Raw genomic sequence first — 26,898 nt, forward strand, 5'->3', positions numbered from 1 at the left:
ACGTCTCAGGATCAACCTGACAGCTTGGCCTCTGCTCAAGAAGCCTGAATCATCATCTTGGTTGCACACGAATGAGTCAGAGCCTAAAGGACAGCGCCCCGGCCCTCACTGGGAGACAAGCACTGTTAACTGGGCTGTATTAGCTGCTGAATTAGAAATACACAGGGAACAGTGTGAAATGAGCACGTTGCAAAAACAGCAAATGTCCGCTGAGCACTTTATGTATATGAACTGCTTTATCCCAACAGCCTGACGAGGGAGGTTTTTACTTCCCTCCTCCTTTTACATATGGTGGACTGAAGCCAAGAGCCTTCCCGACGCTGCACGGAAATGGCAGAATGAGAACACACACGCTGCTCCTCGGGCTGGGAGATTGCCTGCATTGCTGGATCACCTCCCAGAGAGGACGCATCGCCTGCTATTACTAAATGCTAAGGGAGGCCGAAGAATCGATGCTTTGGAACTGAGGTGTTGCAGAAGACTTGAGGGTCCCTTGGACTGCAAGGAGATCCAACCAGTCCATCCTAAAGGAGATCAGCCCTGAATATTTATTGGAAGGACGGATGCTGAAGCTGAAACTCCAATACCTTGGCCACCTGATGCGAAGAACTGACTCACTGGAAAATACCCTGATGCTGGGAAAGATTGAGGGCAAGAGGAGAAGGGTCGACAGAGGATGAGATGGTTGGATGGTATCACTGATTCACTGGACATGAACTTGGGTAAACTCTTGGAGTTGATGAGGGACAGGGAATTCTGGTGTGCTGCAGTACACGGGGTCACAAAGAGTCAGACACGACTTGGTGACTGAACCACAACAACAAAGGGAGGCCAGCCTCTCTTAGCTCTTCACATGATTGCCTCCCTTGGGCAGGCTGAGTGGCTCAGTCATGTCTGACTCTTTGTGACCCCATGGACTGTGCAGCCTTCCATGCTCCTCTGTCCATGGGATTTCCCAGGCAAAGAATACTGTAGTGGGTTGCCATTTCCTTCTCCAGGGAATCCTCCCAACCCAGGGATCAAACCCTGGTCTCCTGCATTGCAGGCAGACTCTTGACTGACCGAGCCACCTCCCTTAGTGCTCACAATAACCTTTGGAGGACACCCAGGATGAGAGTTCAGTAACAAGCACAACTTCTACTAAGCTGCGACTTCAGTAACTAGTAACCATCCAGGAAGTGGCTTCTCCAAGATGTGAAGTGAAGGAGGCCAGCTCCACAGGCCCTGAGCTTGACCATGACACCACTCATCTTATATCACCCCGACTGCAACCTCAGAGGGAGCTGTTCACACTCTCATTTTAGAGAGCTGAGGCTCAACAGCTTGTGCAAGGCAGAAGTGTTCTTGACCGTGTCAGAGAGATGATTCATCAGAGGGCCTGGCTTCCAGGAACCAATGGGAACCTTTTCCCACAGGCAGCAAAGTGCCCTCTGGGTTCCTCCAAACGTAAAGTGATGAATACCAGCAAGGCCCCTCCCCATCACAGCCAAGTTTCTTATGAGAGAAAGGACTTTCCTCAAAGTCTCCACCTGTTTTTGCCCCAAGAATGACACTGAGGCACCCCCCCTCCCCAAATATGAACCGCACCCCCTGCCCTCACCATCCCACACCACAGTTAAACCCCTTGCACTTACGCTTTAAATGCTGGGAGGTAGGAGTATATAGAAATGCTGCTTAGGTTATAAATAAATGGCAGGTGTTTTCTGATATCTGTTGTTGCCCAGCTGCTAAAAAACGTGTTCAGTAAACCCTGGTCCCCACCTGAAAGAAACAAACAAATTACAGTCACGGACTTCAAGGACAGGTCAGTAATTTTACAGGAATATATAACTGGACCTTTATAAATAGGCTAATTCTATTTTTTTTGTTTTGGCTTTTTTTTCTGGCCGTGCCTCAAGGCTGGTGGGATTTTAGTTCCCTAACCAGGGATTGAATCCAGGCCCTCCGAAGTGAGAGCCCAGAGTCCTAACCCCTGGACTGCCAGGAAATTCCCACTAATTCCATTTTTAAAATAACAAATTCTATGTCATGCTCCCAAAGGACATTTTAGAGGGCAGCCATCTCCCTGAGTTAATTAATTGAGAAAATATTCACTGAGAAGCTACTATGTGCCAGACACCAGCCCAGGCACTAGAGAATCAGCTGTGGGCAGAGACAGAGCCATCATCTCTAGGACAGTCTGGGTAGGGTGGGAGGCACCACTATCAGCAAATCAAGAATCCACAACACCATCGCAAATGGGGATGAGGGCAGTGAGGCAAAGTTCTGAGTGCTATGAGGCACGTGGCAGTGGCTTGAGACTTGGTCTGACAGGCTGCGGATGCTGTATGTAAGCCAGAACTGCCTACATACACAGGGTGTCCGAGGGATGCACAGGCGGGCTGACAACTGCAGCTGGAGAGAAGGTGGGCAGATGGCGATCCAGGCAGAACACTTACATAGCACCACAGACCTGAGGAGGGCAAAACGTGCAGCTATGGAAAGAAGACCTGGAAGGCGGCCTGGGTAAGTGGACTGCAGAGTAGGGCGGGGTCACCTGGCACCAGGTGGGCCTCCAAGGGGTAGGCCACAACTAGACCACCCCAGGCTTCGATTTTAGACTGTTCTCGGTTAAAGATTTTGGACTTTAGGTTAAAGAGTGATGGGACAGGGTGTCCCTGGTGGCTCAGTGATTAAAAAAAAAAAAAAATCCACCTGCCAATGCTGGGGACACAGGTTCGAACCCTGATCCAGGAAGATCCCATATGCTGGGGAGCGACTAAGCTCGTGCACCCCAACTACTACGCCTGTGCTCTAGAATCTGGGAGCCACAACTACGGAAGTCTGAACACCCCACAGCCCATGCCCTGCAACAAGAGAAGCCACCACAATGGGAAGCCCACACACCACAACTGGAGAGCAGCCCACACAGCAAAAGGACCCAGCGCAGCCAAAAATAAACAAATGAACAAATAAATACAAATATTTTAAAAGGTCAGATGGCACATGTTTTTTTAAAGAAAGAGAAATGGTACAGAAAAAGTCAAAAGCCCAAAAGAGAGCAAACTTAGTAGAATTGCTTCTGAAGCCCCCAGCATTGATGGAAGGCTGATGGACAGCAGGCCATGGCACCCTGGTGCACCCTTCCGCCACGAAACACACCTCCAGGCAGGTCAGTCCTCACTGGGCTAACGTCAACAGCAGCCACAGACACCTAGCACGATGACTGCTCAGACCCTGGGGGTTCCTGGACCTCACACTTTGCTTAGATAGTGAGGACCATGCCATTCATTTAAAAGAAATAAAACAATAAAAATCTCAACAGCTAAGAGCAAGACCTAAGTCATAAACACACAAGTAACCAAAAAGTCATTGCCATGCTAAGTCACTTCAGTCGTGTCCAACTCTGTGCGACCCCATAGACAGCAGCCCACCAGGCTGCCCCGTCCCTGGGATTCTCCAGGCAAGAACACTGGGGTGGGCTGCCATTTCCTTCCCCAATGCGTGAAAGTGAAGTCGCTCAGTCGTGTCTGACTCTTAGCGACCCCATGGATTGCAGCCTAACAGGCTCCTCCATCCATGGGATTTTCCAAGCAGGAGTACTGGAGTGGGGTGCCATTGCCTTCTCCATCACTTCAAAACACATTCAACTACAGAGCCCACGTGCTTCTCACCTTAGGCTCATGAGCCTAAGAAACACCCAGAACCAGAGTCTCCCGTGAATCAGAATAGCAGCTCAGGTGTACAGGTGTTCATAGGTGTGTGCAGGTGTGTGTATGTGTGCTTAGGAGGGAGGGAGGGCGACAGGCAAGCAGAATCCTGCTCTTTCAAAGTGCAAGGCTGGTAAACCCCCCAGATACTTCCCTTCCTGGTTCGCTTTGCACTAAGACCTAGTTTCCTTTCTAAACATACCCGAATTGGCTGTCATTATTATTTGATTTTTCTTGGTTCTGAAAAAGACTTTAAAGATCTGGAGATGTATTTAATATTGAGAGCTAAGTAGTAAGATCAGGGCATTAGGCTTAAAGTCCAAACGTACCTTACCTATCCTGTGTGTCCCATCCTTTCCAAATGCCTTCGATCAACTCTATGGATCAAAGGCATCATTGAGCAACTGTCTGGAGTGACCTCACATGGAGTGATCTCTCTGTATCAGAAAGTTCTGATAGGCCTCCATTACTTAAGGGACAAGTAGCTCAACAGAGAATCAAGGTTGGTGGACTGTGTCAATGCATCAATTCCTGTTGCAGAATTACAATTCTATAAGATGTTACCATTGGGGGAAACTGTGTGAATGAAGTATATGTGGGGTTTCTCTATACATTTTTTAAAGCTGCATGTAAATCTACAATTCACTCAAAAAACTTTTTTTAAAGTTCAAAAATTAATGTGACTAAAATGCAAAATGCCATCAAGAACTGTTAGTCATTAGATTCTAGATTCCACATGGACAGAGATTATGGCTCTTTCTGCTTATCATTATAATTCTAGCAGCTAGCAGAATGCCTTACACATGGGTAAGTTATTTGTAGAATGAAAAAAAGAACCATGAAGGACATTAATGGCAGAAAAGCTGAAACAACTTGAATTTTCTACCATAGAAGAGTGGTTAGTATACTCTGATGCTGGGAAGGATTGGGGGCAGGAGGAGAAGGGGACGACAGAGGATGAGATGGCTGGATGGTATCACCGACTTGATGGACATGAGTTTGGGTGAACTCTGGGAGTTGGTGATGGACAGGGAGGCCTGGCGTGCTGCAATTCATGGGGTCGCAAAGAGTCGGACACGACTGAGCGACTGAACTGAACTGAACCACTCCCTGAACATTATTCAGCCATTAAAACCAGTGGTTATAAAGACCATCAATATACTGTGTAATATAAAAATAAACAACGACACATTATGATTATAACTAAGAACATAAGAGTGTGTGTGTGTGTGTGTGTGTGTGTGTGTGTGCGCACGCGTGCTCAGTCGTGTATGACTCTCTGTGACCCCATGGACTGTAGCCCGTCAGGCTCCTCGGTCCGTGGAATTCTCCAGGCAAGAATACTGGAGTGGGTTGCCATTTCCTTTTCTGGGGGATTTTCCCAATCCAGGGATCGAACCCTCATCTCCTGGGTCTCCTGTATTGGCAAGCAGATTCTTTACCACTGAGGAAGCCCCAAGAACATACACATTCCTACCAGAAGATCATAAATCCAACAACAGTAGCAGTGTGAGGGGATTGGTGTTACCGATGTTCCCTCACTCCAACTTTTCCTTAATATTGTTACATTATTTTTGTAATTCTAGCATATTAATAATACAATTGGGGAAGAATGAGAATTGTGCCAAGACCTTTTCTTTCCATTTTTCACTTATTTATTTTCAGTATGAAGTATATTATCAAAAGAAAAATATATGTGTAGGTTATAAAGCGTACAACAACACTGCTGCTGCTGCTAAGTCGCTTCAGTCCTGTCTGACTCTGTGCGACCCCAGAGACAGCAGCCCACCAGGCTCCCCCGTCCCTGGGATTCTCCAGGCAAGAACACTGGAGTGGGTTGCCATTTCCTTCTCCAATGCGTGAAAGTGAAAAGTGAAAGTGAAGTCGCTCAGTCATGTCTGACTCTGTGACCCCATGGACTGTAACCTACCAGGCTCCTCCATCCATAGGATTTTCCAGGCAAGACTACTGGAGTGGGGTGCCATTGCCTTCTCCAACAACAACACTAAATATACCCAATATCCAACTGAAAAACTCATACATTACCAACACTGTTTAAATTCTCTGTGGGGGTTCCCTTACCCAATTTCACTGCCCCTGATCCCAGAAGGAACTATTTATTATGAAATTTGTTTGTAATCATCGTGATTTCCTTGAGCACGTGTGTGTGTATCTCCAGACAATACATGCGTTTTCACTTGTTTTTGAACTTCATAAAACTAGGCATCAGACTACATATCTTTTTCTACTACTTGTTTTTTCCTGCCATATTTAAAGACTTTTCTTTTTAAATTAAGCAATTCCACTTAAAATGACTACTGACGACATTGTAACGCAGAGAAGAAATCCGATTCCACGAAGGTCAGAAGAGTAAGTATAAAGCAGGACAGGGTGAGCCTGGGAAACAGGGTGAGCCTGGGAAACAGGAGTCAAGAGTTTTGTTGATCCCTCAGAGTCCCTGGCCAGCTGCCTCCAGCCACAAACGGCCGCTTCCGTTCACTCTCAGGTACTCTCCGAATACCATCAGTCCCTCAGCTGTGTGCCATGGCAGGGCTGAGAAGCACTGCTAGACCAGGAAACAAGCAACAAGTGGAAGAGACAGGGCAGCAGATGTGTGTATCAATGGTACGCATTCAAATGGTTCATCCTTACACCGTTAACAAGGACCCTACCTCTCAGGGCACAGAACATATAGACCATGAAACTTCCATGGCCACTGCCTTCATTATGTGACTATGAAGAGTGACCCTTTAGTCAGAAGTTGTGGATTAAAAATAGAATTAAATACCACCTAGAAGTCTATGGCTTCTTATATAATTTTTAAATTCAGCCATCTAACCATCTTCTCCCAAATATACAACTGCACATTTCAAGATCATACAAAACTATGTTTTAGTTTCACTAGAAAAATCTGTGTTTGGTGCTATCAATATCCTTTCATTAGAAGTCCCTAAACTCGAGCACACTTTAAAGCAGAATACAAATCTAAGCAGGTCTTTGCTATAAGACATACAAGGATATAATGAAGGCTGCTGAATTTTCCCAATGAAAACCCCAGGACTTTTGTCCAGTACATTCTAGTCAGGCTTCCAGAGGCAACTTTATTTATTTTGACAGGTTAAGACACTGTTCATCTCAATCAGCTCAGAACCAACAAGCGTGATTAGCAGACACGCCAGCAGCTGTGATCCAGCAAGCGTGGGTGTGGTGACACAGGTGAGAGACAGAGAGAAAGGAAATGGAACGAGAGACGCATGGCACCTGTTCTGCAACAAAAGCAAACATCAGAATTCTGTATCTTCCTTCCCCCAGGCTGGCCAAGTGCTAGTGATAACGTTACAACCACTCAGTATTTCCAGGTCTTTTGACCAGAGTCATGAACCTGATAAACATGAACATATCACAGCACTTATCAGAACTGTGTCCATTATTTTATGAGACAGAAATGGAATTGAGTGCTGTTATGTTTTTTAATGTGTGCACTATTCAATGCTTACGGAGAAGACAATGGCACCCCACTCCAGTACTCTTGCCTGGAAAATTCCATGGACGGAGGAGCCTGGTAGGCTGCAGTCCATGGGGTTGGACACGACTGAGCAACTTCACTTTCACTTTTCACTTTCATACATTGGAGAAGGAAATAGCAACCCACTCCAATATTCTTGCCTGGAGAATCCCAGGGACGGGGGAGCCTGGTGGGCCGCCTTCTATGGGGTCGCACAGAGTCTGATATGACTGAAGCGACTTAGCAGCAGCAGCAGCATTCAGTGCTTAAGTATTTTGTGTGTTTTCCCATAGTTTGTTGGCAGCCGGCTTGCCTACTGTGAATAGCAGGGCAGGAGTAGGGGGATGAATTTTGGTTTAAACATGAACCTGAATTTCTCAGCCCCAAGGAAATGTTCCCCTAAAACCATGTTGCTCAACACACGGATCCAGAAGTAGGGGCATCACATGAGTTTGACAGAACTGTGGAACAGTAAGTCCCCAATCCCACCAGACCCACAGAATCAGAATGCTCATCTGAATCCTTAGATGCTTTGTTTGCATATTAAAATCTGAGAAGCACTGGTCTAGGGTCTTTTAGAGAATGACCCTTTTTAAATTTTATTATATTAGAGAATGTAACTCTTAGAAATGTCATTTCTATAGAAAATGTCTGAGGTTATATAAATTACATATAGGTACTATAGGATGATGACTAAAATAGGCTCCAGCTTTCAAATGGTTTTCAACCTAATCAGGGAGTAGAAGAGCATAAACCAAGCAAACAATGTAAAGCAAAATATGGTTAATATTATAAGAGAGGGATGGGCTTCCCAGGTGGCTCAGTGGTAAAGAATCCACATGAGATGCAGGTTTGATCCCTGGGTCAGGAAGATTCCCTGGAGAAGGAAATGAAACCCACTCCAGTATTCTTGCATGGAAAATCTCATGGACAGGGGATCCTGGCAGGCAACAGTCCATGGGGTCACAAAGAGCTGGACGTGACTTAGTGACTGAACAACATAAGCAAGAGATAGGCAAATGCTGAAATGAAAATGTGACTCAGTCCTTAACACTGAATTCCTATAACATGCTCGGCAGGTGTTACCACTCTTGTCGACAGAGAGCATGCCAAGGATACTAAGTTATTGTCTGTGAGTGTTCCATCTCTTGGGGATATTTCCATTAGGTTTACTAAGGATCATCGGATTAACCCAGGTGGCTCATGGGAATCCAGGTACTTTGAGCCCTGGTCTTAGCATCACTGCATCTCGCTGGCCTCAATCCATTTAAACGAAGAACGATTGATTTATTTTACCATTTCATGTTCAGCTTTTGTTTCTCACTGTAAAAAATATTTTAAATAATCAAGCTATTAAATAATTACATAGATGCAAGGGAACACTTATTTGTGGTTTAAATTTCACTTTCTCAATTTAAGGCAGCTCCTCCTAAGTCTAGATTCTTTTAGCACGCTGAATTTATCAGATTCACGATTACATAATTGTGTAATTAGGTGTTAAATGTAAGGTCTCATAAAATATACAGTGTACAAGGTTTATACAGGTAGGGATAAAAAAAAAAAAACTGTATTATTTACTTATATATTCCTAGCCCTTAAACTTAGTATCTTCCCCAGATGAGGAGCTCAAATGGTTTTTTTTCAATACCATAGGAATGGATTACAGAAACAAAAACAAAATTAATCATTTGCAAAAATACTTCTGAACCCACAAAACAATTTGAGACTATCAACTGTGCTGCTGATTAAAAAAGACAAAGTAACTTATAGACACAGAAAACTAACGGTTGCCAGTGGGGAAAGGAAAGTGGGGACAAGATAGGGGTCAGGGTGTTAAGAGGTACAGACTACTATGTATAAAATAAGCCACATGGATAGACTGTCTGGCACAAGGGATATGGCCAATATTTTGTAATAACTATGAGAGGAGTGTAACCTTTAAAAATGGTGACTCACTATGTTGTACACCTGAAACTTATATATATTATAAATCAACCATATCTCATTCATCAAATAAAACACATCCACTATTTTAACAATAAAAAGACAAAATATTTCTAGACATTATGGTTTAGAGGGGAGAAACAGTAGCTGCAGAGATAGAAGACTTAAGTGTCCTCATCTCTAAAATGAGGAATATATCAACTGCTTTCTCTAGTCAGGGCAATGCATTTTAAGTAATTAATCTGTAATAAAGCCAGTATAATATTTTCCTCCATCCTGTATCATTCCCAGGATATATTTTCATGAATGTTGCAGCATGTGGTGATCCATTGGAAGAGAAGACATAAAACTACACTCATACAACCCAGCCATAGCTTCAAGATAGACTGTCTGCTTCACACCTTGCCAGACTGTCTGGCAAGAGGCTGTCCAAACTGTATCGATGCCGGTGCCCAGTACAGCCATATAGCAGGCCTTCAATAAACATCTATTGAATTAATATACTAATGAATAAATAAATGACTACTTCACAAAACTGTTAAGGAATAAATGAAGAAGTAAAATGACCTCCCTAAGAGCCTGTACACATGAACATGTTAGTTCTTCCTTCCGTCTCTATTCGAGTTCATGATCTCTGCTGGTTACGAGGCTAGAAACAGATGGCTAAGTTAAAAAAAAATACTCATGGGTAGGTACAGTGAGATAAAAATAGCCCTTAAAACCTGTGTGTACTCATTTATTTTGCTACATGATATGACTTTTGCTTTTCATCTTTATTCAATATACTACCCAAACTATCAATTAAAATTTACTTACTGAATGATATAAACACAAGAGAACAGAGTAATTTTCAAGCAACTGACAACACAGCTTAAGGCCTATATAGCCACAAGTAGCCTAGTCTGTGGGCCACTGGGGAAAGCCTACCATGAGCACCTGTCAAAGTGGAACCTTTCAAGTCAGGGGACCAGGTGAGGCACATCTGAATTTCTGAGCATCTCTGGTTTGAACAAGACAAGTACTATCTGGGAATATCTCTCTCCTTCACTACTTTTTTGGACAGCTTGAATCCAAACTAATCGCAAAGGTTAGAGAACACTGGGGTCACTTTTACACTTTAAAACTTAGAATTTAGAACAAACTCTTTTAAAATTATTTAAAAACTTCATTGTACTCTCCCAGTTTACATTTCCAAGCACAGAAAAAAATTCAGTTTAAGGGTCTCAGTGACCCCTTAAAAATCAGAATAGGAAACACACAGTTTAATGACCTCACAGCAGATTTTAGATTCTGCTGAAGGAAAACCATACCTAACATTCTACACCAATTTACTGTTCATTTTTTTTTTTTTTGAAAATTCAACTACACACCAAAATGTCATGACTTCAAAAAAAGCTTAGGATATTTAGACTACACTAAGAATTCCATTTTTTTTTAAAGATGGATACTTGAAATTGGAAAATATCAATTCTAATTTTTCACTTAGGTTTTTGAAGGTAACACATGGAAACAAAATTTAATATACAGCAACTGTCAAGCACTAAACTTTTCGACTGTATCAGTTCAGTTCAGTTGCTCAGTTGTGTCCAACTCTTTGCGACCCCATGGACTGCAGCACACCAGGATTCCCTGTCCATCACCAACTCCCGGAGCTTACTCAAACTAATGTCCATCAAGTCAGTGATGCCATACAATGATTTCAACTGTATAGGCATCCTTAATTTAGGATACTCTGGAGTCATGGGAGAAAAGGAAATAAAAATCTCAACTTGCATCCAGATTAACTTAATCAAATGAAGAGTCAAGTGAATCAGCCTTACTGTACTCTCTCATGTGTGGAGATAAAACTGCTGACTAGTATCTACAAAATCATCACCTCTTTTCCTTCTCACTGTTAAGTCCTGAAGTCGACCTTATCTTGTCAGAGTCTATAAAATATTACTGTATATGTGTTTTGCAATAGTTATCATATAACTCTTCAGAAAACATGTAATGTTGGTTATGAAGTAAGTGCAAGACAGTCCACAAATATTAACAGCATAGGAAGTTAGACACCTCATTGTGGGAAATTAAACGCCAGCCATGAGTTAGGTATGAAGTCACTAGTTCGAAATTTCTAACACTCTATAGATATTGGGGAAGAAAAAAGATGTCAAGGTCCCTAGCATGATTTGCCATATTAGGAATATCCTCTTGGTCAGAGGCAAGGGTGTGGTGTGATTAGAGGACTGGTGATTAGAAGCCTTGACAGCCACATTCTTTCACATGAGAAGGGCTGCAGAAGCAGCTGCAAATACTCAGCCATCAGCAGCCCACGTGGCTTGTCAGTGGACATCAGGCCCCATCAATTTTTGTTGAACGTATGAGGAGATTAAGCAGAACTTGCAAGACATTCAGACAGAGCTATAGGTATCTGCAAACAGGTTTTCTTTAATATCAGTCTAAAAATGCTAGGACTGAAGACCCCTGTTCAGTACACCTGGGGGCTGGGGGTGGGGGGAGATATCTGTGGGTATTAGGAAATGTATGGTAAAGTGAAAGGAAATGCCTGAAAGTGCTCATCTCAGAGCCTGTGGCGTGACATTTGCACTGAGAGCTTGACGTCAGTTCCTTGGTTCAACTAAGCCCAGAAACCACGAGCCGAGGGACCATAACTACTGAAACCTGTGCTCGGTAATAGGAAAAGCCACTGCAACCCACCACGAGAAGTCCTCTCCCGACAACCAGGGAGTAGCCCCCTCTCTTCACAACTAGAGAAAAGCCCATGCAGCAGTGAAGACCTAACACAGTCAAAAATATAAATAAATAAATAACATTTAAAAAAAGAATAAGCATAAGCTCCTATCTACATAGTTGAATTTTCACCTCTTTCAACTAGGTATTTCCATGAGTCACAGAAAAAATTCAAATCCTTTGCCACCAACGAGCCAGTAAGTGGAGCACCCTCCAGAAAGGCCAGCTCCTGGAAACCCTGCTGCTGAATAATGAATGTGCTCCCAGGCACAGAGAGAATCGCCTGCGGTTTCAGATTCTAGCTGAAAGAGCAGAAAGCGCTTTCTAGTTGAGCCCTCTTTACACGTTCTTGCTTCTTAACAACGGACCATCAATTCCTTTAGTACCTCTTGGTTCCAGAAAAAATACATGATCCAGGTTGGTTTCTATCAGCTAATTAAACCATTTTATATTCTGAAATTGTAACCCAGTAATTTATCACGGCACACTGGCATCCAAACTTTCATCTTGCGACAACAGAATCTAGTATTCTTCAAAATTAGAAAGTGGATTCTCTTTACGCAATTATAATCATGTGCATTTTAGGCAGCTAGATCTACTGTAGCATGCGACTCACTTATTAGATCTGATAATTTATATGAAATTTCTGGCAGGATTATGCTACTTCCTTTAAATTTAATGAGAGGAGGTGAAGAAAGCCACAATCTGACGCAAAGGTTAAGACAAACAGTGGACTTCTGCTAAAAATACTCTTATCTTCCTTCTGTGCAAAGGTAACTATTTTTGTGTGAGCAAGAGAAATACATGTTTTGAACTCAAATGCCAATATAACTTTCATTCCTTATATGAAAGGAAAATAGCAGGAGCTACAAAATAAGTCAGTGAAGTGAAGAAGTTACATTTGGCCATAACCACAGTGAGCACTCAGCGCATTATTTCTCACTTAAGGTTGCTTAAAGTAAAAATGCACTTCCTGTCAGAGGCTGCCACTTATTACGGCTCAGATACTTTTGCTCACTGTTTTAAGGGCACATAATGACTTGGCACTGAGCAGAATTTCTCAACCTTGGCGCTACTGACCTCTTGAGCCGGATGATTCTTTGGTGTGGGGGCGTGCGTTGGAGGATGTTTAGCAGCATCCCTGGCTTCTACTCACTAGATGCCAGTCCTGTCTTCCCATTCACTTGTGACAGCTAAAAATGTCTCCAGACATTGCCAAAAGTCCCCAGGGGGTGGGGCCAAATCGCCCCAGGTTTAGCACTACTGGTATAGAATATAAACTAGTCAAACAGTGAAACAAGATTGAGATTTAAATTTCTCCTTCCTTTTCATTGACATTTCAAATAGCTGCTGTTCCAAATCCTCAAATGACTAAACAGAATTCAATTTCTGTGAACAGCAACAACAAAAACCCAATTTCAATTTAATATTTAACTAAAACTGTTTTGGGCTTCCCTAGTGGGGAAGGTAAAGAATCCGACTGCAATGCAGGAGACCTGGGTTCAATCTCTGGATCAGGAAGATCCTCTGAAAAAAAGGAATGGCTACCCACTCCAGTGTTCTTGCTTAGAGAATTCCATAGACAGAGGAGCCTGGCAGGGTAAGGTTCCTGGGGTCACAAAGAGTTGGACATGACTGAGTGACTAACACACAAAAATGTTTTAAATTCCAATTTCTTAATTTCAGCAATCCCATGAACGTCTAGATGTATTTTTAATTCAAAAACTTTAAATTTGAAATTGTGATTTTTAACTTTACAACTAGTTAAGGGAGATGAACCCCCATATCTGCATCCAGGGCTGAACTTTATGTCAGTTGAGGATGGTCATTCCTGCTGGTGTCAAAAGATCTACTCACTGCAAATCTCATACCTGCTCTTGGAGTGGAAAGTAGGGCCTGGGGTCTGCTCAGGGCTCTGGACTACCCCCATGCTCCTGGCCCTGGCTTCTGCCACAGTGTCAAGTATCTGACAGAGAGTCACTGCTGAGAGGGGGGTCTCCTTGTACAAATCCTTCTTCCTAGATACAACTGGGTCTTTTCTTAATTCAAAGGATCCATCAACATTTATTTTCAAAAAAGCTGCTTTTGCATACTAACTGCTAGTTTTGTGGTTTGTGCTGTTAAAAACAAAAGTGACTTATTATTTATTATTTTAGAGGCTGGCCTAAAATAGAAGTTGCTGCTGCTAAGTTGCTTCAGTCGTGTCCGACTTTGTGCTACCCCAGAGACAGCAGCCCACCAGGCTCCCCTGTCCCTGGGATTCTCCAGGCAACAACACTGGAGTGGGTTGCCATTGCCTTCTCCAATGCATGAAAGTGAAAAGCGACCCCATGAATTTCAGCCCAACAGGCTCCTCCGTCCATGGGATTTGCCAGGCAAGAGTACCGGAGTGGGTTGCCAAAATAGAAGTATACCTAACTAATTAATTTAACCAAAATTCTCCAAAGGATCTGAAGCCCTAAATCACAGTTATAACCTTTCTATATAAACACATATTGACAGCTATAGATAGATACACATACGCCTTACGGAAAATGGATGGTGACTGCCAAGGTTCTATGCTTTAGCTTTGCAGATAGCACTCTATCTGATGCACTTCCTTATAGACAGTGAAAGTTTGGAGACAAAGATTACTCACAGAGCCTGTGTTCTGAGAATGAGAGCCTAAATTTATTCCTCAAATTTCCACAGAAACAATTCTGGGTCCTCCTGTTCTTGCACTTCAGTTTACTCAGGCTTAAGACAGCTGTTAAACTCTTTCATCTGTTTCGTGATCTTTTGAATTCCTGAATAATCATGGTTGCTTTAATCATACTCCAATTTAGGCACAGGAAGATCAATGAATGGCAAGTCTGTAAAACAGCCTAGGTACCTATAGGAAAAAGATGCATACACACACACAAAACACACTATTTCCCAGAACAACACGACTTAAAACGCTTATCACATGTATCACTATCTTGTAGACACAAGGAAACGTAGCAACTCCCTGAGAAGAGCAGCCCCTAGAAGTTATTCACAGCTTATCTGATACAAGGAAAACAGATACGTACCATCAAAACTACCTTGCTCGGAAGCAAGATGCAACAGCTGATTGTATGTTTCGACTGAAGGCTGATAAACAAAGACTCCAGAATTGAAGCAGTCAGGCCACCCTGGGTCTGGTGCCGCCGACAATTCTTCTCTCTCAAAAAGATCGTCAATATTGGCTAGGACCTGATTCAAGGGTAAGGGGGTGGGGAGAAGGGAAAGCATTTCAGAACTGTTCTTCTATAGCATAACCCTTCCTAAGTTCTCCAACACATAAGATGCAATCTGTTGCTGGTCTTTAACTCTTCAGATGACACCTGTGAGGCAGACTGCTCCTACTCTCCTTCAACACCTGACACTTTTCACAACAGCAGTTTTATCTGAACTTTACTGTCAAGTCCCGACAGCATTCTTCACATGCCTAACCGCTTTCAGTTACTATATCCATCTCTCCAGCCATCAAAGTCATACTCACCAGAGTATCTGCATCCATGAATACACATTTTGAGTACTGTGTAAGTGACCAGCAGTGGAGTTTAGTCAACGTGACACCCAACTCAGGCCTCTTCATTAAAGTTAGATGTGCTGAATCACCGCTGTCCAGGACATCTACCATAATGACTTCATCGAAGACTGTCTCTAGAGCTTTCCTGTCAAAATAAAATCCAGAAAACAGCTCTTAGCATCTCTTCAGAACAAATGACCCAGACAACATAAGACTGCATTCTTATTAGCTTATTGACAACTACAGCAATCTATTACTTTGGTATGTTAGTCTCTTAAGTATGTTCTGACTTCAGCACAAACTTTTAATTTGCATGTGCAGTTAACTTCACTAAAATGTCAAGACTTATGGTGAGGATGAACTACTTGTCTTAAACACTATCATAGAAGAAGTTCCGTACCACTGACTACCAGTCAAATTGTGAAACAGCCTGTAAAAATGTAACTCATGTTTGGTCAGATGTCTTTTCAACAGCCTCTGTCTTTAACGATATTTTATTAGAACTGCTTCTTGCTGACCGCTGAATACTTTTCCAAGTGATGCTGAGTTAAGGCATACAATATCTGCACTGACGCCTATAACTAATAATTTTTGCTAAAGCAGCTGACAACTGCCTGAAACTGTGTGTCGTAAAAGAAGTTGAGTGACTCAATTACTCGGTTTCCATTCTTTTGCATCAAATATAACCAGCATGTATTATATGCTTAGCACCCCTGGCATGAGAGACTCACTTTGGTTTGTGAGGTATAACACCTATCTCTGCCCAAAATTAACTAAAGACTTACTTTAGAAAGCAAGCCAGAGGTGAGAGAAGTCGGGGTGTACTTCTTAGGTGAGACACTAAACTCAGCACAAGAAAAAACACAGGATAAAGACAGATCATCACTGAAAGTTTATAACAATATCAAGCATGGAGAACAAAACTGGTATTGTGCTAGTAATCTCCAAAGCTGTACAAAAATATGTTCCAGTTCACACTGTAAACTTGATTTCTTGGAAAGAAATGATTGGTGTACCACTTACCACAGGAAAGGGGGCTTGGTTTCTTGGTTTCTAAGACTACATCCACTTTCTTACAGTATCCTCACTAAAGTGATTACAGATTAGCACATACACATAGGAGACAGTTTGGGCGTAATTTGGTTTTCCTAAATTACCCTTTAGGAACAAGATTGTTAGTGTGTGAGATATACGTATGCATATATAATGCCTCTTTTTCAGGGGTCCTTGGCATGTGCTTATATTTTTTGAAAAGAGTCACAAAAGGGGCATTTTCAACTTCTAAAAGGGATAAAAGAACGCAAAAATAAAGCAATACAGAGGTGCTAGTGTGGCAAGATACTCTTAAATAAGTTAGTATGAGGATCAAGGCAGTTGATTGAGATACTTCAAAATTTAATTCCAAAAAAGTAATATGCACTAACCCAATAAACAAGCAGCTTGTACCCCTCAGGGTCTCTCCTAGCAGGACCCCTAATTCAGAGAGCCCTTTGGAAAATACCTAGTCTGCTGAATTGTAAATAAAGATCATTAGGTCAGATGGTGTCAGATGTGGTGGAGAAAACTGCTACTGCTGCTGCTGCTGCTGCTGCTAAGTCACTTCAGTCGTGTCCGACTCTGTGCGACCCCATAGACGGCAGCCCACCAGGCTCACCCGTCCCTGGGATTCTCCAGGCAAGAACTGCTTTCTTTCTTTCAAAGGCAAGGGAGGTTTGCTTGGCTGGAAACAGGAACAATAGCCCCTGTTCCCTTTGGGGGAAAGGTATGCAGGTGAAGGAGGAGGACACAGAGGGAACGGCTGGACTGAATCACTCACTTGGATCACCCGGAGAGGACCTGCCTATGAGAGAGCCCAACTCCTGGTTGTGATCAGTAAGCACAAGGGCCAGAACTCCACCTCCCAGATGGAGCTTGGGTGGAACATCTCCCAAGAGCCAGGAAGAGGTTTCAGACCCAGGAATCCTTCACTCAGCAGCTCTCATCGTTCTCCACCAGCACTCAATCTCTGGAAAGGGTCTGGCCTTAAGGTCCACTGATGCTAGAAACAGGGGAGGTGATGTCAGAGCCCAACCAACAGCCCGGCAGCAAGGTCCTCACCTCATAGAGTCCGAGACCTGTGGGGTGATGAGCACAACCAGCCTCCTGGTGGTCCTGTGCTGTTTCAGAGACAAGCCCAGGACCAGGGCTCCTTTGGCGTAGGAATCGTTTGTGGTCAGTGTCACAAAGGCCTGATCTTAAAACAAGGAAAACAGAAGGTATTCATTACATCATTCTAACTAGAAAACATGACCCCAGGACCCTGGTCAACCAATAATTGGGCAAAATCAACTCCTCTGTGATCAACCTGCTCGATTAATAAAGGAAGAACCTCTTGGGGGATGGGGGGTGGGAGAGAGAACCCAGTGCCCACTTTCAGAGTGTCTCAATACCATTCTTTAGTAGGAGATCATTGGCAACCTTCAAGAGGCTATAAAAATTAAATCTAGAGTCCAGACACACTAAATTCTCAGACTACACAGTAGCTTAACACCCGGAGGGCAATTACCAGGTAGTAGAGAAGAGATCAAGAAGTGCATTTTCTGTTTGTCCTACAAGGTATCATAGACAGTATTCTCAGTCAAGAACAAACCCAGCCAACAACCTCAACTGAGAGAATCTGAAGCAGAGCCCATATTCTTCATCCTGGTGCTCACGTGTGCCAAGCCTCCGGCTTTTTCAACTCTTTCCTCAACCTGGAGCAAAGACTCCACAGTCACCCAACCATCTCTCCAGAGACACTTTGAGTCTCTCTTAAACATCACTTCCCCCAAGAAGCCTTCCCTCCTTGATGCTTCCATCTAAATAGTGGCCCATCACTGTTGAATGGATTTAGGGACTACCTCACAAGCTCCAGCAAACCTGCGTCCTTTTCCTTGGAGAAGCAAGCACTACATCCTACCCAGTACCCTGGGGCCCCTCAACCCTCTCTTTCACACCCATGCTTGTTCTCAGTCGCTCAGTCCTGTCTGACTCTTTGTGACCCCCTGGACTGTAGCCCGCCAGGCTCCTCTGTTCATGGAATTTTTTAGGCAACAACACTGGAGTGGGTTGCCATTTTCTCCTCCAGGGACTGTCCTGACCCAGGGATCAAACGCACATCTGCTTGGCAGGTGGATTCTTTACCACCTGGCCACCAGGGAATCCCCTCTCTCTCACACACACACCCACATTCAAATATCAATCTCCAATAATCACTTAGTTGCAAATACATGAATTATTCTTCCTCCTGAACAGGCCTTACCCTTCCAAGGCCACCAGCCAAGCCTTTAGGATTTCTTTAGTCCTTCCCAGGATGATTCTGGGACACATTCCCTCTCGAAAGGGATTTTAACGTTAAAACAGGTTGGTGGGCATACAAACACAAAGGATCCAGTGCTGCTGGGGCTCACGTGGGTCACTGTTGCCCAACTGGGCAGTTGGGACACTGTAACGAAGTCACTCTGATTCTGTCTTAGGTTTCCTCTTCCTCCCTTTGCCCATTTTCCAGTGGAGCCTGGAGGCAAATTCCATTGAGAAGTAAGAGGAAATTGTAGGCTGTCCAGTGAGCCAGCACAGTCCCCATCCGCAGATTTGAGGGCAACCTTCACATACAGCCTTGGATTCTCTGTTAAGCAGTAGAAGGTCTAGAGTTTCTACCTGCACCTCGCCCTCCTCCAGGGTCATCTGCTTCTAGGAAAGCTCGGAACAGGGCCCCCATCCCTTGACATACCCATCAACCTCTGCCTGTTCTCGTTTCTTCAACCCGTCATAAGATAGCAATATTTTAGTCAGCCCACCACAGGGGCGCTTAACCTGGGGCATGATGAATGATGTTTCAACTCAAAGATGGTCCTGATTCCAGGACCATGCAGGAGGGCATGGCAACCCACCCCAGTACTCTTGCCTGGAGAATCGCTGGACAAGAGGGGCTACAGTCTATGGGGTCCCAAAGGGCAGGACATGCCTGAAGCCACTTAGCACACATACACACACCGGGGGATCAAAGAGAAAAGTTTACAGGTAAGTAGGATTCAAGGCTTTCAGGAAGCAAGGATATGGATGATTTCCCAAAGGAAGAGGGAAGCAGGACAACCTTAGGAACTGAGGTTTGCAAGGCAAACCTAGCAAAGGAAAGACCAATGACAGCTGGGGAGGAGGCTAAACCCTCCCAGAGATGGCCGAGCTCCGGGTGACTTCTGCAATCTTTCCGCAGTTCAGTGGCTGTAATAACCCCACTATTAGACTCAACAGCACGGTCTGCGGTCCTCGGGGGCAGACTCGCCGAGCGGCCCGGACACTCTGCAACAAGTGGGCCGGCGCCTTCCCACCGCGCGGGTCCCGCTCCCCGGGGGCGCTCGCCGGGCTCCGGCTTCCCGCAACCCAGCCCCAAAGGCCTAAAAATAGGCTCGGCGAGGCGGCCAGCGCCGGGACTGACGGCCGAGGAGCCGGGCCGGGGCCGCCGGTGTGCCCGTCTCGCGGCCGCCCCTTTCCAGAGGTTCCAACCCGTGGGCTGTGGAGGCGGCGCCCCGCGACCCCGCCGCTCTCCGGCTTCGGGCCGGGCGCCCCGGAGGAGCCGGCTCCCCGCCCCTACGCAGCCCGCCGCAGCTGCTCCGCCCGCCCGCCCGCCCTTCACGGTGCGCGCAGGAGGAAGGGCAAGGAGACGGAAGCAGGAACGGGGGCTTCGGCGGAGGGCCCAGGCGCTGCCCGGCGGGGGCCCCTCGGCTGCGCTCCGGGTCGGGACGGCAGCTCGGGCCCCCGGGGCGGCGAGGCAGCGGCTGACGCAGGAAGCGACACGCCCGGCTGCGGCCAGCCTGCAACTTTGCGACGGTCTTCGTCCTGCCGGGAGCTCCCCCGGGGCAGAGGGCCGGGTGCGGGGGGAGAAGCGCTGCGGCAGCGGCGGGCGGCGCGTACCTGTCATGGTGCAGCCGGGGGCGCGGGCGGCCGCCACAGCCGCAGCCGCAAGTTCGTGACTCGGAGACGCCGGGCGCGGGGAGCGAGCGCGGCCGGCGAGGAGGCGCGGCGGGAGCCGAGCGTCCGCCCGGAGCGCTCTTATAGCGGCCGTCACGTGGCCGCGCACGCTCCCCGCGCCCGCCGGCATCCTCGTGGGGAGGCGGCCCCGGGACTGCGGGACCCCGGTCCTCACCCAGCCTTTCCACTGGGGGGCTGGGCTCCGCGTCCACCTCCGTGGCCGCTCCAGTCCTGGTCCGGCTCCCGCGGGGCACCTGCCTGAGACCGTGAGCTGGGGCTTTGGAGGGGGATTTTAGCGGCAGAGTGTGGCATCCCAGGGACAAACTCCCAAAGAAGCCAAGGATTAGGGAACTTTACAAAACAAAAACCCCAGATCACTCCAGTTAGAATAATTCATCTGAACGTAAAGTTTAACTGCACTTTCTTCACCTGGAATTCCAAATCACCCTCCGGAAGCATTTCTCAGTGTACTCACAGCGGTTTTGTGGCCTTAACCTAAAAACAGAATACATTTTCAGTACGTTAGATTCTCGAAGTCCTCTGCATCAATTAGATATTTCAGTGTTTCATTGAATTGTCAAACGTTAACTCAATGAAGTAGGTTCTATAGTCTTTACAGATGAAGAAGCTGAGTCACAGAAAAATCACTTGTCTATGGTCGTATCATGTAAGTGGAGAAAGTAGGGTTTGAACCATAGCAGTTTTGTTACATCCGGAGAAGGCAAAGGCACCCCACTCCAGTACTCTTGCCTGGAGAATCCCATGGACGGAGGAGCTTGGGTAGGCTGCAGGCCATGGTGTCGCTAAGAGTCTGACACGACTGAGCGACTTCACTTTCACTTTTCACTTTCATGCATTGGAGAAGGAAATGGCAACCCATTCCAGTGTTCTTGCCTGGAGAATCCCAGGGACGGGGGAGCCTGGTGGGCTGCCGTCTATGGGGTCGCACAGAGTCGGACACACTGAAGCGACTTAGCAGCAGCAGCAGCAGTTTTGTTACAGAACTGACCTTGCAAGCAAGACCATGGCATCTCTGGTACTCTGGTGCCCAAAAGGTTAGTAAACTATGGGTAGTACAGTCTTTTAGGTTAATCTGTTTCACAAATCATGAAAAGGTGAGTTTGTCGTTTTTCTAGGAAGTTGAGAAATAGTTCTCTGATGTGATCATACCCTTCTCTCCCATCTCTTCCATCCAGTCCAATCACACAGGAAAGCAGCAGCTAGTATTGAAACAATTCTCTGCAAACAATAGTTGCTCAGTGTCTGCTGAATGGAAACCAAACAGGAAGTTGACAACATCAGTTGAAACAACCAAACAGATGCTTTAGAATAAGTGATTTATTTGTTAAGGTGGTATTGCTATTCTCAAACCAATCCTGTATGTGTGCTTAGTCACTCACACAACTCCTTCCAACTCTGCAGCCCTGTAGGCTGTAGCCCACCCTGGAATTCTCTGACCATGGAATTTTCCAAGCAAGAATACTGGAGCAGGTTGCCATTTCCCGCACTGGGGAATCTTCCTGACACAGTATTCGAACCCCAGTCTCTGGTGTCTCCTGCTTTGGCAGGCAGATCCTTTACCACTAGTGCCACCAGGGAAGCCCAAACTAATTATATCACTGTTTATTCAAGTGTAGGCCTGGACTTCCTACATCAGAATCACTTGGGGGCACTTGCTAAAAAGGCAGATTTTTGGTTCTAAGCCCAGACCCCTGAATCAGAATCTTAATAATAGAACCCAGGAATCAGCATTTTAAATGTCATCTCTGGGAGACTTGACTCCTTTCCCCCATCCTGACCATAGCAATTGACACCACTCATTTGCTTCGGAACGCCGCCTGATTACTTGGCATTCTAAACTTCCTTTGAAGGAAGTGGAAATGTGGGGAGAAGGTGCAGTAAGTGGATTACCACTTACTCAAAGCCTACAAGTTTAGAAGAGTTGGAGCTCTCTAAGGACGATAAGGCTTCCCAGGTGGTGCTAGTTGTAAAGAACCCGCCTGCCAATGCAGGAGATAAAAAAGATGAGGATTCAATCCCTGGGTCAGGAAGATCCCCTAGAGGAGGAAATGGCAATCCATTCCAGCATTCTTACCTGGAGAATCCCATGGACAGAGGAGCCTGGTGGGCTACTGTCCATAGGATCCCAAAGAGTTGGAGATAACTGAAGCAACTTAGCAAACACGCAAGGAAGATAAAAGGCTATAGCTGAGTTGCACCTACCTGAGGAGAGGAAAGGGGCGCTAGTGGTAAAGAACCCACCAGCCAAGCAGGACATGTAAGAGACGCAGGTTCAATCCCTGGGCCAGGAAGATCCCCTGGAGGAGGAAATGGCAACCCAGTATTCTTGCTTGGAATAGCCCATGGACAGAGGAGTCTCGAACCCTACAGTCCACGGTGTTGCCAAGAGTTGGACACGACTGAAATGACTTAGCACACATATGCACCGGGAAAGGGAAAACAGAGTGGTGCTTTCAGGTTTGAATTGCTCTTTTCCATACTGATAAGTGGACTCGAGAGAGTGAGGTTTTCCTCTTTCACCCAGGAACCCTCCTACCCTTACGACAGTTAACCACCTGCTGCTTGAAGTCTAAGTATTCATACTGGGCTCCCACAGGATGTGGTTCTGGGGCCAGAAGGGCAAAGCCTAGAGGAAGAGCTGTGGACAACTAGAACTAGCAGGCTTTCCTTAGGAACAGCTCCTCTCGGCTCCACACTCCCCCCAACCCCCTTCCCACCCCACACCCCACCAACCCGCAGTGTTTCAGTAAAAGCAGTCACCATAGCCTCCTTTCCTGTGTTTCATATGAGAAAAACATTTACATGAAACAGAGTTACAGAAACAGAGACTTTGCAGCTTTTACCACATTGAGTCAAATAGGGGCATTTTGAGGTTGCTACAATCTATTCTTAGATGTTGTCTTAATTGAGATTACTAATAGTGACCCACTGACCAGTTTTCCTGACGCTATTCCACATTGAGCTTCGTGAATTATGAGATCAAAGCGTCTCAAATTTTAATGTGACCACAAATTGCCTGGGGATTTTGCTGAAATGCAGATTCTGACTCAGTGGTTTGGGGTGGATCTCTCAGGTGATGTCCCAGGCTGTGGACCAAGTAGGTATTCAAACGTTCTGGCTTATAAGGCTTTGCAGGTGGTAGATAGATACTACCTGCAAATACTACCTTAATACATGTACCGAGACAGATGTTTGAGACTTTCATTTGTTTATTGTTTTTCTGTGAAATTTAAACTTGTAGATTTTCTGATTCCTAAAAGAAGATTTAAGGTTAAAAAAAAAATTGGTATTCTACAAGAGTACCCAGAACTATTAACCATTTAAACTTTTGCTAAATCCATATACTCAGCATGGTTGGTCCAAATTAATTTTTAGTTGGCCTTGGAATGCATTATGTAATTTTTTTTGGCAGGATACGTACCTTCCTGATTATGTTTTGTTTAAGATAATGCTGAAATCAGTTTGCATTCCCTTGAGCACACATGCTAATTGATGGTGGGAACAACTGACCTGGAAATATAATCAAGAGCAGAGGGCAATGTGCGGCCCTAAGACACAAAGAGTTCCCACAGACAGTCCATGGAATAAATACACCGCATCTGGCCAAACACAGGAACTAACTAGGTAACTGACAGCCTAAAAGTTTTCCCTTAATTGATAATACATAAAATCCATTCCTGGAATTGTTGCCAGTGACCACAACCCTGTTCATATCTAACTGGAAGCTTAGTTTCAAGATATATTATCCTTGGAGGCCTAAAGGAGTCCATTCTTTACTCAAGAGTTGGAGTTCCAACTCCACAAGTTGCAAGAGCTTGGTGACCAGCTACATTACCTTAAAAGAAAGTTTTGTTGTTGTTCAGTCACCAAGTCATGTCCGACTCTTTGTGACCCCACGGATTGCAGCATGCCAGGCTTCCTTGTCCTTCACCATCTCTTGGAGTTTTCCCAAATTTATGTCCATTGAGTCAATGATGACATCCAACCATCTCATCCTCTGTCACCCTCTTCTGCCTTCAATCTTTTCCAGCATCAAGGTCTTTTCTAATGAATCAGCTGTTCACATCAAGTGGCCAAAATATTGGAGCTTCAGAATCAGTCCTTCCGATGAAGATTCAGGGTTGAGTTCCTTTAAGATTGACTGGTTTGATCTCCTTGCTGTCCAAGGGACTCAGTCTTCTCCAGGACCACAGTTCAAAAGCATCAATTCTTTGGTTCTCAGCCTTCTTTATGGTCCAGCTCTCACATCCGTACATGACTACTGGAAAGACCATAGCTTTGATTATACGGACCTTTGTCAGCAAAGTGATGTCTTCACTTTTTAGCACACCGTCTAGGTTTGTCTTAGCTTTCCTGCCAAGAAGCAGTTGTCTTCTAATTTCATTGCTGCAGTCACCTCCGCAGTGATTTTAGAGCCCTAAGAAAGGAAATCTGTCACTACTTCCACCATTTCCCCTTAAAGATATTGGGTTTTAAGCTGACTTTTTCACTCTCCTCTCTTACCCTCATTAAGAGGCTCTTTAGTTCCTCTTGCTTTTGCCATTAAAGAAGTATCATTATATCTTTATGGAGATATAATTCACATACTGTGAAATCAAGCTATTTAAAGTATACAATTAGGGGCTTCCCTGGCATTTGGTGGTTATGACTCTGTAGGCGGCATGGGTTCCATCCCTGGTTGGGAACTAAGATCCCACGTGCTATGAGGTGTGACCGAAAAAAAAAAAAAAAAAAAAAGGCACACAATTAGTTTTTAGTATATTCACAGAGTTGTGTAAACATCACCACAATATAAGTAGAGAATATTTTCATCACCCCAAAGAAACCTATAACCAGTTGCAATCATTCCTTTTTCTTTCCCCTTTCCTCAGCACTCAGTCAACTACTAATCTATTTTTTGTCTCTATAGACTTGTCTATAGAGATTTGCCTATGTGTAGTCTTTTATAACTGGGTTCTTTCACTTAGCAAAATGTTTTTGTGATTCTTCAATCTTGTGGCATGCATTATTAGTATTTCATTTCTTTTCATTGCCAAATAATATTTCATTATATGGATATACCAGTTTTAATTATTCATATCATGGATAAACATGTTGATGGGCATTTCAGTAATTTCTGTTTTTTAGCTATATGAGTAATGCTCCTATGAATATTTGTTTCCCAGCTTTTGTGTGAATATATGTTTTTCTTTCTCCTGGATATATACCAAGAGTAGAATTGCTAGATCAGTTAGTAACTCTGTGTTTAACATTTCAAGAACGGCTAGACTTTTCAAAAGTATAGGGATCATTTTGCATTCCCACTAGTAGGAGAGTTCTAATTTCTTTACTTTTTAGCCAATACACGTTATTTTTTTTTTTTTTTATGGCTATTCTAATGGGTTTGGAGTGGTATTGGCCATTTGAGAATCTTCTTTGGAGAAAGGTCCATTCAAACTCTTTACCCATCCTTTAACGGAGTTGGTTTTTTTATTTTTGAGTTGTAAGTTACTGTTTTTGTTTAGTTACTAAATCACGTCTGACTCTTTGGTGACCCTGTGGACTGTAGCCCCCCAGGCTCCTCTGTCCAAGGGATTTCCCAGGAAAGAATACTGGAGTCAGTTGCTATTTACTTCTCCAGGGGATCTTCCTGACCCAGGGATCAAACCCGAGTCTCCTGAATTTGCAGGCCGATTCTTTACTACTTAGCCACCAGGGAAACCCTTTTGAGTTGTAAGAGTTCTTTGTAAGATAGGAGTTTGAGATTAACTTATATCTACTGTGAAAGTCACTCAGTCGTGTCCAACTCTGCAACCCCATGCACTGTTCAGTCCATGGAATTCTCCAGGCCAGAATACTGGCATGGGTAGCCTTTCCCTTCTCCAGGGGATCTTCCCAACCCAGGAATCGAACCCAGGTCTCCTACTTGCAGGAGGATTCTTTACCAGCTGAGCCACCAGGGAAGCCCAATTTATACACACTACTGTATATAAAATAGGTAAACAACAGGAGCTACTGTATCGCAAAGGGAACTATACTGAATGCTTTACAATTATCTATAGTGAAAAAGAATCTGAAAAGGAAACTGAATCACACATATGTATATACATATATACTATATATATATATATAAATAACCGGATCACTTTGCTCTACACTGGAAACTAACACAGTATTGTAAACTAACTATATTTCAATTAAAAAATCTGGGAAAAAAGAGGTCTTTACTAGATACAAGTCCTTTTCAGATATATATTACATGTATATAATTTGCAAATATATCTTCCCATTCTATGGGTTGACTTTTCTTGCTAGTATATTTTGTAGCAAATAGTTTGACATTTCTACAAAATCAAACTTCTTTCTTTTTTTGTTTGTTTGTTTTTGCTTTTGGTGTCATATCTAAGAAACCATTGCCTAATCCAAAGTCATGAAGATTTACCCCTAAGTTTTCTTCTAAGAGTTTTATAGTTTTAATTCTTAAATTTCGGTCTGTAATCCATTCT

The 26,898-nt window shown here is 44.4% G+C and overlaps 1 protein-coding gene across 3 annotated transcripts in view; it reads right to left on the reverse strand.

The window, feature by feature from the left end:
- GYG1 (glycogenin 1) overlaps positions 1-20,481 on the reverse strand; it is a 40,192-nt gene extending 19,711 nt beyond the window's left edge. Inside the window, exons 1-5 of one of the 3 annotated variants that reach the window (XM_027543832.1) lie at positions 20,336-20,481; positions 17,504-17,639; positions 15,377-15,551; positions 14,925-15,087; positions 1,635-1,761 (exon numbers count right to left, since the gene is read on the reverse strand). In XM_027543832.1, the coding sequence (XP_027399633.1) occupies positions 1,635-1,761; positions 14,925-15,087; positions 15,377-15,551; positions 17,504-17,639; positions 20,336-20,342 (608 nt within the window). In that variant the 5' untranslated portion in view covers positions 20,343-20,481. Of the gene's footprint in view, positions 1-1,634; positions 1,762-14,924; positions 15,088-15,376; positions 15,552-17,503; positions 17,640-19,517; positions 19,641-20,335 lie in introns of those variants that run through there. The other 2 variants (XM_027543823.1, XM_027543835.1) reach the window with 2 other exon arrangements.
- Between the last annotated feature and the right edge of the window lie 6,417 nt (positions 20,482-26,898).

This window comes from Bos indicus x Bos taurus, chromosome 1 (genome assembly GCF_003369695.1).
Source record: "Bos indicus x Bos taurus breed Angus x Brahman F1 hybrid chromosome 1, Bos_hybrid_MaternalHap_v2.0, whole genome shotgun sequence".
Lineage (NCBI taxonomy): Eukaryota > Metazoa > Chordata > Mammalia > Artiodactyla > Bovidae > Bos > Bos indicus x Bos taurus.